General features: G+C 39.5%; 1 protein-coding gene across 1 annotated transcript in view; it reads left to right on the top strand.

The window, feature by feature from the left end:
- Positions 1-16,284, top strand: part of ARFGAP3 (ADP ribosylation factor GTPase activating protein 3) — a gene marked incomplete in the record, with an annotated part of 126,537 nt that overhangs the window by 107,867 nt on the left and 2,386 nt on the right. The window contains 1 exon segment of the mRNA XM_053719099.1: positions 5,908-5,990. Coding sequence (XP_053575074.1) covers positions 5,908-5,990 — 83 coding nt within the window.

Genomic DNA, 16,284 nt, shown 5'->3' with positions numbered 1-16,284 from the left:
TCAGGGCTTGGTTGGGTCTTAGCAAAGACTGTATCTGGGACTGTATAGGGGTTAAATTGAAAAACGGCTCCGGTTCCGTTATTTTAAGGGTTAAAGCTCTGAAATTTGGTGTGCAATACTTTTAAGGCTTTAAGACACTGTGGTGAAAATTTGGTAATTTTTGAACAATTCCTTCATACTTTTTCACATATTCAGTAATAAAGTGTTTTCTGTTTGAAATTTAAAGTGACAGTAACGGTTTTATTTTAAAACTTTTTTTGTGCATTGTTGACAAGTTTAAGCCTGTTTAACATGTCTATACCTTCAGATAAGCTATGTTCTATATGTATTAAAGCCAATGTGTCTCCCCATTTAAATTTATGTGATAATTGTGCCATAGCGTCCAAACAAAGTAAGGACAGTACTGCCACAAATAATGATATTGCCCAAGATGATTCCTCAAATGAGGGGAGTAAACATGATACTACATCATCTCCTACTGTGTCTACACCCGTTTTGCCCATGCAGGAGGCCCCTAGTACATCTAGTGCGCCAATACTTATTACCATGCAACAATTAACGGCTGTAATGGATAACTCCATAGCAAATCTTTTATCCAAAATGCCTACTTATCAGAGAAAGCGCGATTGCTCTGTTTTAAACACTGAAGAGCAAGAGGACGCTGATGATAATTGTTCTGTCATACCCTCACACCAATCTGAAGGGGCCATGAGGGAGGTTTTGTCTGAGGGAGAAATTTCAGATTCAGGAAAAATTTCTTATCAAGCTGAACCTGATGTTGTGACATTTAAATTTAAATTAGAACATCTCCGCGCACTGCTTAAGGAGGTGTTATCTACTCTGGATGATTGTGACAATTTGGTCATTCCAGAGAAATTATGCAAGATGGACAGGTTCCTAGAGGTTCCGGTGTCCCCCGACGCTTTTCCTATACCCAAGCGGGTGGCGGACATAGTAAATAAAGAGTGGGAAAAGCCCGGCATACCTTTTGTTCCTCCCCCTATATTTAAGAAATTATTTCCTATGGTTGACTCCAGAAAGGACTTATGGCAGACAGTCCCCAAGGTCGAGGGGGCAGTTTCTACTCTAAACAAACGCACTACTATTCCTATCGAAGATAGTTGTGCTTTCAAAGATCCTATGGATAAAAAATTGGAAGGTTTGCTTAAAAAGATTTTTGTACAGCAAGGCTACCTTCTACAACCAATTTCATGCATTGTTCCTGTCACTACGGCAGCGTGGTTCTGGTTTGAGGAACTAGAAAAGTCGCTCAGTAGAGAAACTCCATATGAGGAGGTTATGGACAGAGTTTACGCACTTAAATTGGCTAACTCTTTTATTTTAGATGCCGCTTTGCAATTAGCAAAATTAGCGGCGAAAAATTCAGGGTTTGCTATTGTGGCGCGCAGAGTGCTTTGGCTAAAGTCTTGGTCAGCGGATGTGTCATCCAAGACAAAATTACTTAACATTCCTTTCAAAGGTAAAACTTTATTTGGACCTGATTTGAAAGAGATTATTTCAGACATCACTGGAGGAAAGGGCCACGCCCTTCCACAGGATAGGTCTTTTAAGGCTAAAAATAAGCCTAATTTTCGTCCCTTTCACAGAAATGGACCAGCCTCTAATTCTGCATCCTCTAAGCAAGAGGGTAATGCCTCACAACCCAAACCAGCCTGGAAACCAATGCAAGGCTGGAACAAAGGTAAGCAGGCCAAGAAGCCTGCCACTGCTAACAAGACAGCATGAAGGAGTAGCCCCCGATCCGGGACCGGATCTGGTGGGGGGCAGACTCTCTCTCTTTGCTCAGGCTTGGGCAAGAGATGTTCAGGATCCTTGGGCGCTAGAAATAGTTTCTCAAGGTTATCTCCTGGAATTCAAGGAACTACCCCCAAGGGGAAGGTTCCACAAGTCTCACTTATCCTCAAACCAAATAAAGAGACAGGCATTCTTACATTGTGTAGAAGACCTGTTAAAGATGGGAGTGATACACCCAGTTCCAATAAAGGAACAAGGAATGGGATTTTATTCCAATCTGTTCGTAGTTCCCAAAAAAGAGGGAACGTTCAGACCAATTTTGGATTTGAAGATACTAAACAAATTTCTCAGGGTACCATCGTTCAAAATGGAAACTATTCGAACGATTCTACCCACCATCCAGGAAAGTCAATTTATGACTACCGTGGATCTAAAGGATGCGTACCTACATATCCCTATCCACAAGGAACATCATCAGTTCCTAAGGTTCGTTTTTCTGGACAAACATTACCAGTTTGTGGCTCTTCCATTCGGATTAGCCACTGCTCCAAGGATTTTCACAAAGGTGCTAGGGTCCCTTCTAGCGGTTCTAAGACCAAGGGGCATTGCAGTAGTACCTTACTTGGACGACATTCTAATACAAGCGTCGTCCCTGTCAAAGGCAAAGGCTCATACGGACATCGTTCTAGCCTTTCTCACATCTCACGGATGGAAAGTGAACAAAGAAAAGAGTTCTCTGTCCCCGTCAACAAGAGTTCCCTTCTTGGGAACAATAATAGATTCCTTAGAAATGAGGATTTTTCTGACAGAGGTCAGAAAATCAAAACTTCTAAGCTCTTGTCAAGTGCTTCATTCTGTTCCTCGTCCTTCCATAGCGCAGTGCATGGAAGTAATAGGATTGATGGTTGCAACAATGGACATAGTTCCTTTTGCACGAATTCATCTAAGACCATTACAACTGTGCATGCTCAAACAGTGGAATGGGGATTATACAGACTTGTCTCCAATGATTCAAGTAGATCAAAAGACCAGAGATTCACTCCGTTGGTGGCTGACCCTGGACCATCTGTCCCAGGGAATGAGCTTCCGCAGGCCAGAGTGGGTCATTGTCACGACCGACGCCAGTCTAGTGGGCTGGGGTGCGATCTGGGAATCCCTGAAAGCTCAGGGTCTATGGTCTCGGGAAGAGTCTCTTCCCCGGATAAACATTCTGGAACTGAGAGCGATATTCAATGCTCTCAGAGCTTGGCCTCAACTAGCAAAGGCCAAATTCATAAGGTTCCAATCAGACAACATGACGACTGTAGCTTATATCAATCATCAAGGGGGAACAAAGAGTTCCCTAGCGATGAAAGAAGTGACCAAAATAATTCAATGGGCGGAGGATCACTCCTGCCACTTGTCTGCGATCCACATCCCAGGAGTGGAAAATTGGGAAGCGGATTTTCTGAGTCGTCAGACATTTCATCCGGGGGAGTGGGAACTCCATCCGGAAATCTTTGCCCAAATAACTCAATTATGGGGCATTCCAGACATGGATCTGATGGCGTCTCGTCAGAACTTCAAGGTTCCTTGCTACGGGTCCAGATCCAGGGATCCCAAGGGCGACTCTAGTAGATGCACTAGTAGCACCTTGAACTTTCAACCTAGCTTACGTATTCCCACCGTTTCCTCTCATTCCCAGGCTGGTAGCCAGGATCAATCAGGAGAGGGCCTCGGTGATCTTGATAGCTCCTGCGTGGCCACGCAGGACTTGGTATGCAGACCTGGTGAATATGTCATCGGCTCCACCATGGAAGCTACCTTTGAGACAGGACCTTCTTGTTCAAGGTCCATTCGAACACCCAAATCTGGTGTCCCTCCAACTGACGGCTTGGAGATTGAACGCTTGATTCTATCAAAGCGTGGGTTTTCAGATTCGGTGATAGATACTCTGGTTCAGGCCAGAAAACCTGTAACTAGAAAAATTTACCATAAAATATGGAAAAAATACGGTATATCTGTTGGTGTGAATCCAAAGGATTCCCATGGAATAAGATAAAAATTCCTAAGATTCTCTCCTTTCTTCAAGAAGGTTTGGAGAAAGGATTATCTGCAAGTTCCCTAAAGGGACAGATCTCTGCTTTATCTGTTTTACTACACAAAAGACTGGCAGCTGTTCCAGACGTTCAAGCATTTGTTCAGGCTCTGGTTAGGATCAAGCCTGTTTACAGACCTTTGACTCCTCCCTGGAGTCTAAATCTAGTTCTTTCAGTTCTTCAAGGGGTTCCGTTTGAACCCTTACATTCCATAGATATTAAGTTACTATCTTGGAAAGTTTTGTTTTTGGTTGCAATTTCTTCTGCTAGAAGAGTTTCAGAGTTATCTGCTCTGCAGTGTTCTCCTCCTTATCTGGTGTTCCATGCAGATAAGGTGGTTTTGCGTACTAAGCCTGGTTTTCTTCCTAAAGTTGTTTCTAACAAAAATATTAACCAGGAGATAGTTGTACCTTCTTTGTGTCCGAATCCAGTTTCAAAGAAGGATCGTTTGTTACACAATTTGGACGTTGTCCGTGCTCTAAAGTTCTATTTAGAGGCTACTAAAGATTTCAGACAAACATCTTCCTTGTTTGTTGTTTATTCTGGTAAAAGGAGAGGTCAAAAAGCGACTTCTACCTCTCTTTCCTTTTGGCTTAAAAGCATCATCCAATTGGCTTATGAGACTGCCGGACGGCAGCCTCCTGAAAGAATCACAGCTCACTCAACTAGGGCTGTGGCTTCCACATGGGCCTTCAAGAACGAGGCTTCTGTTGACCAGATATGTAAGGCAGCGACTTGGTCTTCACTGCACACTTTTGCCAAATTTTACAAATTTGATACTTTTGCTTCTTCGGAGGCTATTTTTGGGAGAAAGGTTTTGCAAGCTGTGGTTCCTTCCGTTTAGGTGACCTGATTTGCTCCCTCCCTTCATCCGTGTCCTAAAGCTTTGGTATTGGTTCCCACAAGTAAGGATGACGCCGTGGACCGGACACACCAATGTTGGAGAAAACAGAATTTATGCTTACCTGATAAATTACTTTCTCCAACGGTGTGTCCAGTCCACGGCCCGCCCTGGTTTTTTAATCAGGTCTGATGAATTATTTTCTCTAACTACAGTCACCACGGTATCATATGGTTTCTCCTATATATATTTCCTCCTGTCCGTCGGTCGAATGACTGGGGTGGGCGGAGCCTAGGAGGGATCATGTGACCAGCTTTGCTGGGACTCTTTGCCATTTCCTGTTGGGGAAGAGAATATCCCACAAGTAAGGATGACGCCGTGGACCGGACACACCGTTGGAGAAAGTAATTTATCAGGTAAGCATAAATTCTGTTTTTATGTATTAAATGGTCATAGTCTTTTAAAGCTGAGAATTTCCTGGTTTAAGCCATCTCAGGGGAAATTTGTAACTTAAAGGGACACTAAACCCAAAATTTTTATTTCATGATTCAAGTAGAGAACACAATTTTAAACAACATTCCAATTTACTTCTATTATATAATTTGCTTCATTCTTTCGATATCCTTTGTTGAAGAAATAGCAATGCACATGGGTGAGCCAATCACGCGAGGCATCTATGTGCAGCAACCAATCAGCAGTTACTTAGCCTATCTAGATATGCTTTTTTACCAAAGTATATCAAGAGATTAAGACAAATTAGATAAAAGAAGTAAATTAGAAAGTTGTTTAAAATTGCATGCTCTTTCTAAATCATGAAAGGAAAAATTGGGTTTCATGTCCCTTTAAATTGTGCATGTGAGACTCACAAAACGACTGCACCCCATTACCCAATATCTGTTCATTTAAAAACTGAGAGTAAATTTATTTTTTGTTTTAGAGGGGGAGCTCAAGTTTAAAATTTCCATTGCTATACAGCTCATTTCAGGGCCCCCAATTGAGATTTGAACCTATGAGCAATCTACTCTTTTTATATGCTGCTTTAGCTATTTTACACGAGGTACAGAAGGGCACAGTTCGTTAAGATACTGAAACTAAAAGGGCTAAGGTTATTCTCAGAGTAACATCTCTGATAACGTTGTCTTCTGATATGAACAAGAGTGTCCTGAAGCTGCCATCTTTATCTAGAAGATGTGGTGTTGCTCTCTGGTTACCTATCTGACTTTTTCCCCTCAGTATGAGACCAGAGCTCGGCTGGAGAGGTTTTCTGGAAATTCATCCATAAGTTCTGCGGACTTGTTTGATGAACAGAAGAAGCAGCCTGGAGGTAATGACGTTACGCTTGTTGCGGTTTTATAAACCTATGTGACCTTGAGAAAGCACTAGGATACGTTATCAGGTTTTCTTATGTCCTTTTTCTGCCTCCATACGTAGCATGAACAACCTGTCATATAAGGACCATCTCTGTGACTCTTGGTAAAACTACTTTTGAAATAAAAGAGCTCAGAAGAACGGTCAATGTGCACAAACAGCCGGCACAAACCGTAAAATTAGTTTTAATAATTCAACCTGGCAACAAGATTAAAACATAATGTAAAGGTTTTCGGATACCATTTTATTAAGAGCAAACACAATAACAAAACAAGAAAGATGACAACTTATGTTTCTCTTGTAGTGTATCCAGTCCACGGATCATCCATTACTTGTGGGATATTCTCATTCCCAACAGGAAGTTGCAAGAGGACACCCACAGCAGAGCTGTAATATAGCTCCTCCCCTAACTGTCATAGCCAGTCATTCTCTTGCAACTCTCAACAAGCAAAGGACGTTGTAGGAGAGAGTGGTTAAATATAGTTAGTTTATTTTCTTCAATCAAAAGTTTGTTATTTTTAAATAGTACCGGAGTTGTGCTATTTTATCTCAGGCAGTAAATAGAAGAAGAATCTGCCTGAGGTTTCTATGATCTTAGCAGGTTGTAACTAAGATCCATTGCTATTCTCACATATGTCTGAGGGGATTACACAGATGAGGTAACTTCAGCGAGAGAATGGCGTGCAGTTTATTCTGCTATCAGGTATGTGCAGATATAATTTTTTCTAGAGATGGAAAACACTAGAAAATGCTGCTGATACCGGATTAATGTAAGTTAAGCCTGAATACAGTGATTTAATAACGACTGGTATCATGCTTACTCCCAGGGGTAATACCCTTATGATATTTACAATATAAAACGTTTGCTGGCATGTTTAATCGTTTTTATATATGCTTTGGTGATAAAACTTTATTGGGGCCTAGTTTTTTCCACATGGCTGGCTTAAATTTTGACTAGAAACAATTTCCACTGTTGTAGTATAAAAGTTACAGTTGGTGCAGTTAAAATTACAAACTGACATCCAGCTTCCCTCAAAGGCCCTCTGAATGCTATAGGACATCTCTAAAGGGCCCAAAGGCTTTCCAAAGTCGTTTATTGGGGAAGGTAGGGCCACAGCTTGCCGTGGCAGTTGGTTGTGACTATTAAAAAACGTCTATTTCGTTTTTTTTTATCCGTTTTTTGAACTAAGGGGTTAATCATCCATTTGCAAGTGGGTGCAATGCTCTGTTAGCCTATTATACACACTGTAAAAATTTCGTTTGATTTACTGCATTTTTTCACTGTTTTTCAAATTCTGACAAAATTTGTTTCTCTTAAAGGCACAGTACCGTTTTTTATATTTGCTTGTTAACTTGATTTAAAGTGTTTTCCAAGCTTGCTAGTCTCATTGCTATTCTGTATAAACATGTCTGACATAGAAGAAACTCCTTGTTTATTATGTTTAAAAGCCATGGTGGAACCCCCTCTTAGAATGTGTACCAAATGTACTGATTTCATTTTATGCAATAAAGATCATTTTCTGTCTTTAAAAAATGTATCACCAGAGGAATCTGACGAGGGGGAAGTTATGCCGACTAACTTTCCCCACGTGTCAGACCCTTTGACTCCCGCTTAAGGGACTCACGCTCAAATGGCGCCAAGTACATCTAGGGCGCCCATAGCGTTTACTTTACAAGACATGGCGGCAGTCATGGATAATACACTGTCAGCGGTATTAGCCAGACTACCTGAACTTAGAGGTAAGCGAGATAGCTCTGGGGTGAGACAAAATGCAGAGCATACTGACGCTTTAAGAACCATGTCTGAGACTGCCTCACAATATGCAGAAGCTGAGGAAAGAGAGCTTCAGTCAGTGGGTGATGTTAATGACTCAGGAAAGATACCTGATTCTAATATTTCTACATTTAAATTTAAACTTGAACACCTCCGCGTGTTGCTTAGGGAGGTTTTAGCTGCTCTGAATGACTGTGATACCATTGCAGTGCCAGAGAAATTGTGTAGACTGGATAAATACTTTGCAGTGCCGGTGTGTACTGATGTTTTTCCAAATACCTAAAAGGTTTACAGAAATTATTAATAAGGAATGGGATAGACCAGGTGTGCCGTTCTCTTCCCCTCCTATTTTTAGAAAAATGTTTCCAATAGACGCCACCACCACATGGGACTTATGGCAGACAGTCCCTAAGGTGGAGGGAGCAGTTTCTACTCTAGTAAAGCGTACTACTATCCCTGTCGAGGACAGTTGTGTTTTTTTTTTTTTTTTTTAGATCCAATGGATAAAAAATTAGAGGTTACCTTAAGAAAATATATATTCAACAAGGTTTTATCCTACAGCACCTTGCATGCATTGCCCCTGTCACTGCTGCTGCGGCGTACTGGTTTGAGTCTCTGGAAGAGGCTTTACAGGTAGCGACTCCATTGGATGACATACTTGGCAAACTTAGAGCACTTAAGCTAGCCAATTCTTTTATTCTGATGCCATTGTTCATTTGACTAAACTAACGGCTAAGAATTCTGGTTTTGCTATACAGGCGCGCAGAGCGCTATGGCTTAGATCATGGTCAGCTGACGTGACTTCAAAATCTAAGCTACTTAACATTCCCTTCAAGGGGCAGACCCTATTCGGGCCTGGTTGAAGGAGATTATTGCTGATATCACTGGAGGAAAAGGTCATGCCCTTCCTCAGGACAGGTCCAAATCTAGGGCCAAACAGTCTAATTTTCGTGCCTTTCAAAACTTCAAGGCAGGTGCGGCATCAACTTCCTCTAATAATAAACAAAAGGGAACTTTTGCTCAATCCAAGACGGTCTGGAGACCAAACCTGACATGGAAAAAAGGTAAGCAGGTAAAAAAGCCTGCTGCTGACTCTAAGACAGCATGAAGGAACGGCCCCCTATCCGGGAACGGATCTAGTAGGGGGCAGACTTTCACTCTTTGCCCAGGCGTGGGCAAGAGATGTTCAGGATCCCTGGGCGTTGGAAATTATATCCCAGGGATATCTTCTGGACTTCAAAGCTTCCCCCCCAAAAGGGAGATTTCACCTTTCACAATTATCTGCACACTAGATAAAGAGAGAGGCATTCTTACACTGTGTACGAGTCCTCCTAGTTATGGGAGTGATCCATCCAGTTCCAAAGGAGGAACAGGGACAGGGTTTTTACTCAAATCTGTTTGTGATTCCCAAAAAAGAGGGAACCTTCAGACCAATTTTGGATCTAAAGATCTTAAACAAATTCCTCAAAGTTCCGTCGTTCAAGATGGAAACTATTCGTACCACCCTACCACTGATCCAGGAGGGTCAATATATGACTACAGTGGATCTAAAGGATGCTTATCTTCAAATTCCGATACACAAAGATCATCATCGGTTTCTCAGGTTTGCCTTTTAAGACAGGCATTACCAGTTGTAGCTCTTCCCTTGGGATTAGCTACAGCCCCAAGAATCTTTACAAAGGTTCTAGGGTCACTTATGGCGGTCCTAAGGCCGCGGGGCATAGCAGTAGCCCCTTATTTAGACGACATCCTGATACAGGCGTCAAACTTCCAAATTGCCAAGTCTCATACGGACGTAGTACTGGCATTTCTGTGGTCGCATGGGTGGAAAGTGAACAAGGAAAAAGAGTTCTCTATCCCCACTCACAAGAGTTTCCTTTCTAGGGACTCCGATAGATTCTGTAGAAATGAAAATTCACCTGACTGAGTCCAGGTTATCAAAGCTTTTAAATTCCTGCCGGGTTCTTCATTCCATTCCGCGCCCTTCGGTGGTTCAGTGTATAGAAGTAATCGGCTTAATGGTAGCGGCAATGGACATAGTGCCGTTTGCACGCTTACATCTCAGACCGCTGCAACTATGCATGCTCAGTCAGTGGAGCGGGGATTACACAGATTTGTCCCCTCAACTGAATCTGGACCAAGAGACCAGGGATTCTCTTCTCTGGTGGCTATCTCGGGTCCATCTGTCCAAAGGTATGACCTTTCGCAGGCCAGATTGGACAATTGTTACGACAGATGCCAGCCTTCTAGGTTGGGGTGCAGTCTGGAACTCCCCTGAAGGCTCAGGAATCGTGGACTCAGGAGGAGTCTCTCCTTCCATTAAATATTCTGGAACTAAGAGCGATATTCAAGGCTCTTCAGGCTTGGCCTCAGTTAGCAACTCTGAGGTACATCAGATTTCAGTCGGACAACATCACGACTGTAGCTTACATAAACCATCAAGGGGGAACGTGAAGTTCCCTAGAGATGTTAGAAGTTTCAAAAATAATTCGCTGGGCAGAGATTCACTCTTGCCACCTATCAGCTATCCATATCCCAGGTGTAGAGCACTGGGAGGCGGATTTTCTAAGTCGTCAGACTTTTCATCCGGGAGAGTGGGAACTCCATCCGGAGGCATTTGCACAACTGATTCATCGTTGGGGCAAACCAGAACTGGATCTCATGGCGTCTCGCCAGAACGCCAAGCTTCCGTGTTACGGATCCAGGTCCAGGGATCCCAAGGCGACACTGATAGATGCTATAGCAGCGCCCTGGTCTTTCAACCTGGCTTATGTGTTTCCACCGTTTCCTCTGCTCCCTCGACTGATTGCCAAGATCAAGCAGGAGAGAGCATCGGTGATTCTGATAGCACCTGCGTGGCCACGCAGGACCTGGTATGCAGATCTAGTGGACATGTCATCCTTTCCACCATGGTCTCTGCCTCTGAAACAGGACCTTCTACTTCAGGGTCCTTTCAACCATCCAAATCTAATTTCTCTGAGGCTGACTGCCTGGAGATTGAACGCTTGATTTTATCAAAGCGTGGCTTCTCCGAGTCAGTTATTGATACCTTAAGACAGGCACGAAAGCCTGTCACCAGGAAAATTTACCATAAGGTATGGCGTAGATATCTTTATTGGTGTGAATCCAAGGGTTACTCATGGAGTAAGGTCAGGATTGCTAGGATATTATCTTTTCTCCAAGAAGGTTTGGAAAAAGGATCGTCAGCTAGTTAAGCGTCTGGCAGATGTTCCAGACGTTCAGGCATTTTGTCAGGCTTTAGTTAGAATTAAGCCTGTGTTTAAACCTGTTGCTCCACCATGGAGCTTAAACTTGGTTCTTAAGGTTCTTCAAGGAGTTCCGTTTGAACCTCTTCATTCCATAGATATCAAGCTTTTATCTTGGAAAGTTCTTTTTTTGGTAGCTATTTCCTCGGCTCGTAGAGTCTCTGAGCTATCTGCCTTACAATGTGATTCTCCTTATCTGATTTTTCATACGGATAAGGTAGTCCTGCGTACCAAACCTGGGTTCTTACCTAAGGTAACAAAAATATCAATCAAGAGATTGTTGTTCCATCCTTGTGTTACACAATTTGGACGTGGTCCGTGCTTTAAAGTTTTACTTACAAGCTACTAAAGATTTTCGTCAAACATCTGCTTTGTTTGTTGTCTTCTCTGGACAGAGGAGAGGTCAAAAGGCTTCGGCAACCTCTTTTTCTTTTTGACTAAGAAACTTAATCCGCTTAGCCTATGAGACTGCTGGACAGCAACCTCCTGAAAGGATTACAGCTCATTCCACTAGAGCTGTGGCTTCCACTTGGGCCTTTAAAAATGAGGCTTCTTTTGATCAGATTTGCAAGGCGACGACTTGGTCTTCGCTTCATATTTTTTCAAAATTTTACAAATTTGATACTTTTGCTTCTTCGGAGGCTATATTTGGGAGAGAGGTTTTACGGGCAGTGGTTCCTGCCTTGTCCCTCCCATCATCCGTGTACTTTAGCTTTGGTATTGGTATCCCACAAGTAATGGATGATCCGTGGACTGGATACACCTTACAAGAGAAAACACAATTTATGCTTACCTGATAAATTTATTTCTCTTGTGGTGTATCCAGTCCACGGCCCGCCCTGTCATTTTAAGGCAGGTAATTTTTAAATTTAAACTACAGTAACCACTGCACCCTATGGTTCCTCCTTTCTCGGCTTGTTTTCGGTCGAATGACTGGCTATGACAGTTAGGGGAGGAGCTATATTACAGCTCTGCTGTGGGTGTCCTCTTGCAACTTCCTGTTGGGAATGAGAATATCCCACAAGTAATGGATGATCCGTGGACTGGATACACCACAAGAGAAATAAATTTATCAGGTAAGCATAAATTGTGTTTTTTTTAGATGATAACTTACCTTTTGTCTTTAAAAGGACTTTAATAGTTTCCTTTAACTACAGGCATAAAAAATATTTTAGCAAAAAAATAAAAAATACAGTTGGTATTTTCTTGTTCTAAAATGCGACTAACTTTCTAGAAACTTTGATCTGCGGTCTATTGTTGGAAATAACAAGTCAGCTTCTGATTAACATGACTGGCCTTGTCTGCTAAACTAATTCTTTAACATTGGGACCTTATTGCTTTGCTTATCTACCATTATATAAAGTAATCTGTAGTTTGGTTCCAAATACTAAAACTCTAGTCTGAGAAAATCGATCAATTTGTTTTTTTCTGTTAATTCGTAAAAAAATTTAAACTGCTTTAAGAAAGTGAGCATGCACTCCAGAATAATTCTGGCATGGGGGTAAATGAATGACTTAAAAACAAAATAAACCTTTTATTGAGACAAAACGTGACATGCAGGGAATATGAGACAAACTTACGCGTTTTACACTGTATTAGCGTTTATTGATAGAACAAAGGTGAGAGTGACCTCCTGTATCTATGGATGACCTGATGATTATGTCAAATTCAGACACAGTAAATTTCTAATGCCGCAACATGTTGAGGCTTCTGTTATAAGCCCAGAAGACCTAATATAATGAAGATATACAAATGATATTACCAATCACAAGAGAACATTGCAGAAAGAGCAAATAAAGTAGGCGTTTAAATACTGTCTTTATAAAATGTAAGGTTTATGATGCATGGAATTAACCACATTATCACTTTTTCTTTTGGCTCCTAACTTTTTAGGTTATAAATATATATATACAGTCACATAATAAGATGACACTCGCTGGGTTATAAATATATATATACAGTCACATAATAAGATGACACTCGCTGGGTTATAAATATATATATACAGTCACATAATAAGATGACACTCGCTGGGTTATAAATATATATATATACAGTCACATAATAAGATGACACTCGCTTGGTTATAAATATATATATACAGTCACATAATAAGATGACACTCGCTGGGTTATAAATATATATATACAGTCACATAATAAGATGACACTCGCTGGGTTATAAATATATATATACAGTCACATAATAAGATGACACTCGCTGGGTTATAAATATATATATACAGTCACATAATAAGATGACACTCGCTGGGTTATAAATATATATATACAGTCACATAATAAGATAACACTCGCTGGGTTATAAATATATATATACAGTCACATAATAAGATGACACTCGCTGGGTTATAAATATATATATACAGTCACATAATAAGATGACACTCGCTGGGTTATAAATATATATATACAGTCACATAATAAGATGACACTCGCTGGGTTATAAATATATATATATATACAGTCACATAATAAGATGACACTCGCTGGGTTATAAATATATATATACAGTCACATAATAAGATGACACTCGCTGGGTTATAAATATATATATATACAGTCACATAATAAGATGACACTCGCTGGGTTATAAATATATATATACAGTCACATAATAAGATGACACTTGCTGGGTTATAAATATATATATACAGTCACATAATAAGATGACACTCGCTGGGTTATAAATATATATATATATATATATATATATATATACAGTCACATAATAAGATGACACTCGCTGGGTTATAAATATATATATACAGTCACATAATAAGATGACACTCGCTGGGTTATAAATATATATATATACAGTCACATAATAAGATGACACTCGCTGGGTTATAAATATATATATACAGTCACATAATAAGATGACACTCGCTGGGTTATAAATATATATATACAGTCACATAATAAGATGACACTCGCTGGGTTATAAATATATATATATACAGTCACATAATAAGATGACACTCGCTGGGTTATAAATATATATATACAGTCACATAATAAGATGACACTCGCTGGGTTATAAATATATATATACAGTCACATAATAAGATGACACTCGCTGGGTTATAAATATATATATACAGTCACATAATAAGATGACACTCGCTGGGTTATAAATATATATATACAGTCACATAATAAGATGACACTCGCTGGGTTATAAATATATATATACAGTCACATAATAAGATAACACTCGCTGGGTTATAAATATATATATACAGTCACATAATAAGATGACACTCGCTGGGTTATAAATATATATATACAGTCACATAATAAGATGACACTCGCTGGGTTATAAATATATATATATATATACAGTCACATAATAAGATGACACTCGCTGGGTTATAAATATATATATACAGTCACATAATAAGATGACACTCGCTGGGTTATAAATATATATATATACAGTCACATAATAAGATAACACTAGCTGGGTTATAAATATATATATACAGTCACATAATAAGATAACACTCGCTGGGTTATAAATATATATATACAGTCACATAATAAGATGACACTCGCTGGGTTATAAATATATATATATATCCAGTCACATAATAAGATGACACTTGCTGGGTTATAAATATATATATATATACAGTCACATAATAAGATGACACTCGCTGGGTTATAAATATATATATACAGTCACATAATAAGATGACACTCGCTGGGTTATAAATATATATATATATATACAGTCACATAATAAGATGACACTCGCTGGGTTATAAATATATATATATATATACAGTCACATAATAAGATGACACTCGCTGGGTTATAAATATATATATACAGTCACATAATAAGATGACACTCGCTGGGTTATAAATATATATATATACAGTCACATAATAAGATGACACTCGCTGGGTTATAAATATATATATATACAGTCACATAATAAGATGACACTCGCTGGGTTATAAATATATATATACAGTCACATAATAAGATAGCACTCGCTGGGTTATAAATATATATATATACAGTCACATAATAAGATGACACTCGCTGGGTTATAAATATATATATATATACAGTCACATAATAAGATGACACTCGCTGGGTTATAAATATATATATACAGTCACATAATAAGATGACACTTGCTGGGTTATAAATATATATATACAGTCACATAATAAGATAACACTCGCTGGGTTATAAATATATATATATATATATACAGTCACATAATAAGATGACACTCGCTGGGTTATAAATATATATATACAGTCACATAATAAGATGACACTCGCTGGGTTATAAATATATATATACAGTCACATAATAAGATGACACTCGCTGGGTTATAAATATATATATATACAGTCACATAATAAGATGACACTCGCTGGGTTATAAATATATATATACAGTCACATAATAAGATAATATATATATTTATAACCCAGCGAGTGTCATCTTATTATGTGACTGTATATATATATTTATAACCCAGCGAGTGTCATCTTATTATGTGACTGTATATATATATTTATAACCCAGCGAGTGTCATCTTATTATGTGACTGTATATATATATTTATAACCCAGCGAGTGTCATCTTATTATGTGACTGTATATATATATTTATAACCCAGCTAGTGTCATCTTATTATGTGACTGTATATATATATTTATAACCCAGCGAGTGTCATCTTATTATGTGACTGTATATATATATTTATAACCCAGCGAGTGTCATCTTATTATGTGACTGTATATATATATTTATAACCCAGCGAGTGTCATCTTATTATGTGACTGGATATATATATTTATAACCCAGCGAGTGTCATCTTATTATGTGACTGTATATATATATTTATAACCCAGCGAGTGTCATCTTATTATGTGACTGTATATATATATTTATAACCCAGCGAGTGTCATCTTATTATGTGACTGTATATATATATATTTATAACCCAGCGAGTGTCATCTTATTATGTGACTGTATATATATATTTCTCCAACATAGGTGTGTCCGGTCCACGGCGTCATCCTTACTTGTGGGATATTCTCTTCCCCAACAGGAAATGGCAAAGAGCCCAGCAAAGCTGGTCACATGATCCCTCCTAGGCTCCGCCTACCCCAGTCATTCTCTTTGCCGTTGTACAGGCAACATCTCCACGGAGATG

This window comes from Bombina bombina, chromosome 6 (assembly GCF_027579735.1).
Source record: "Bombina bombina isolate aBomBom1 chromosome 6, aBomBom1.pri, whole genome shotgun sequence".
NCBI classification, from domain to species: Eukaryota; Metazoa; Chordata; class Amphibia; order Anura; family Bombinatoridae; genus Bombina; species Bombina bombina.
This window is presented reverse-complemented; position numbering and strand designations above follow the sequence as displayed.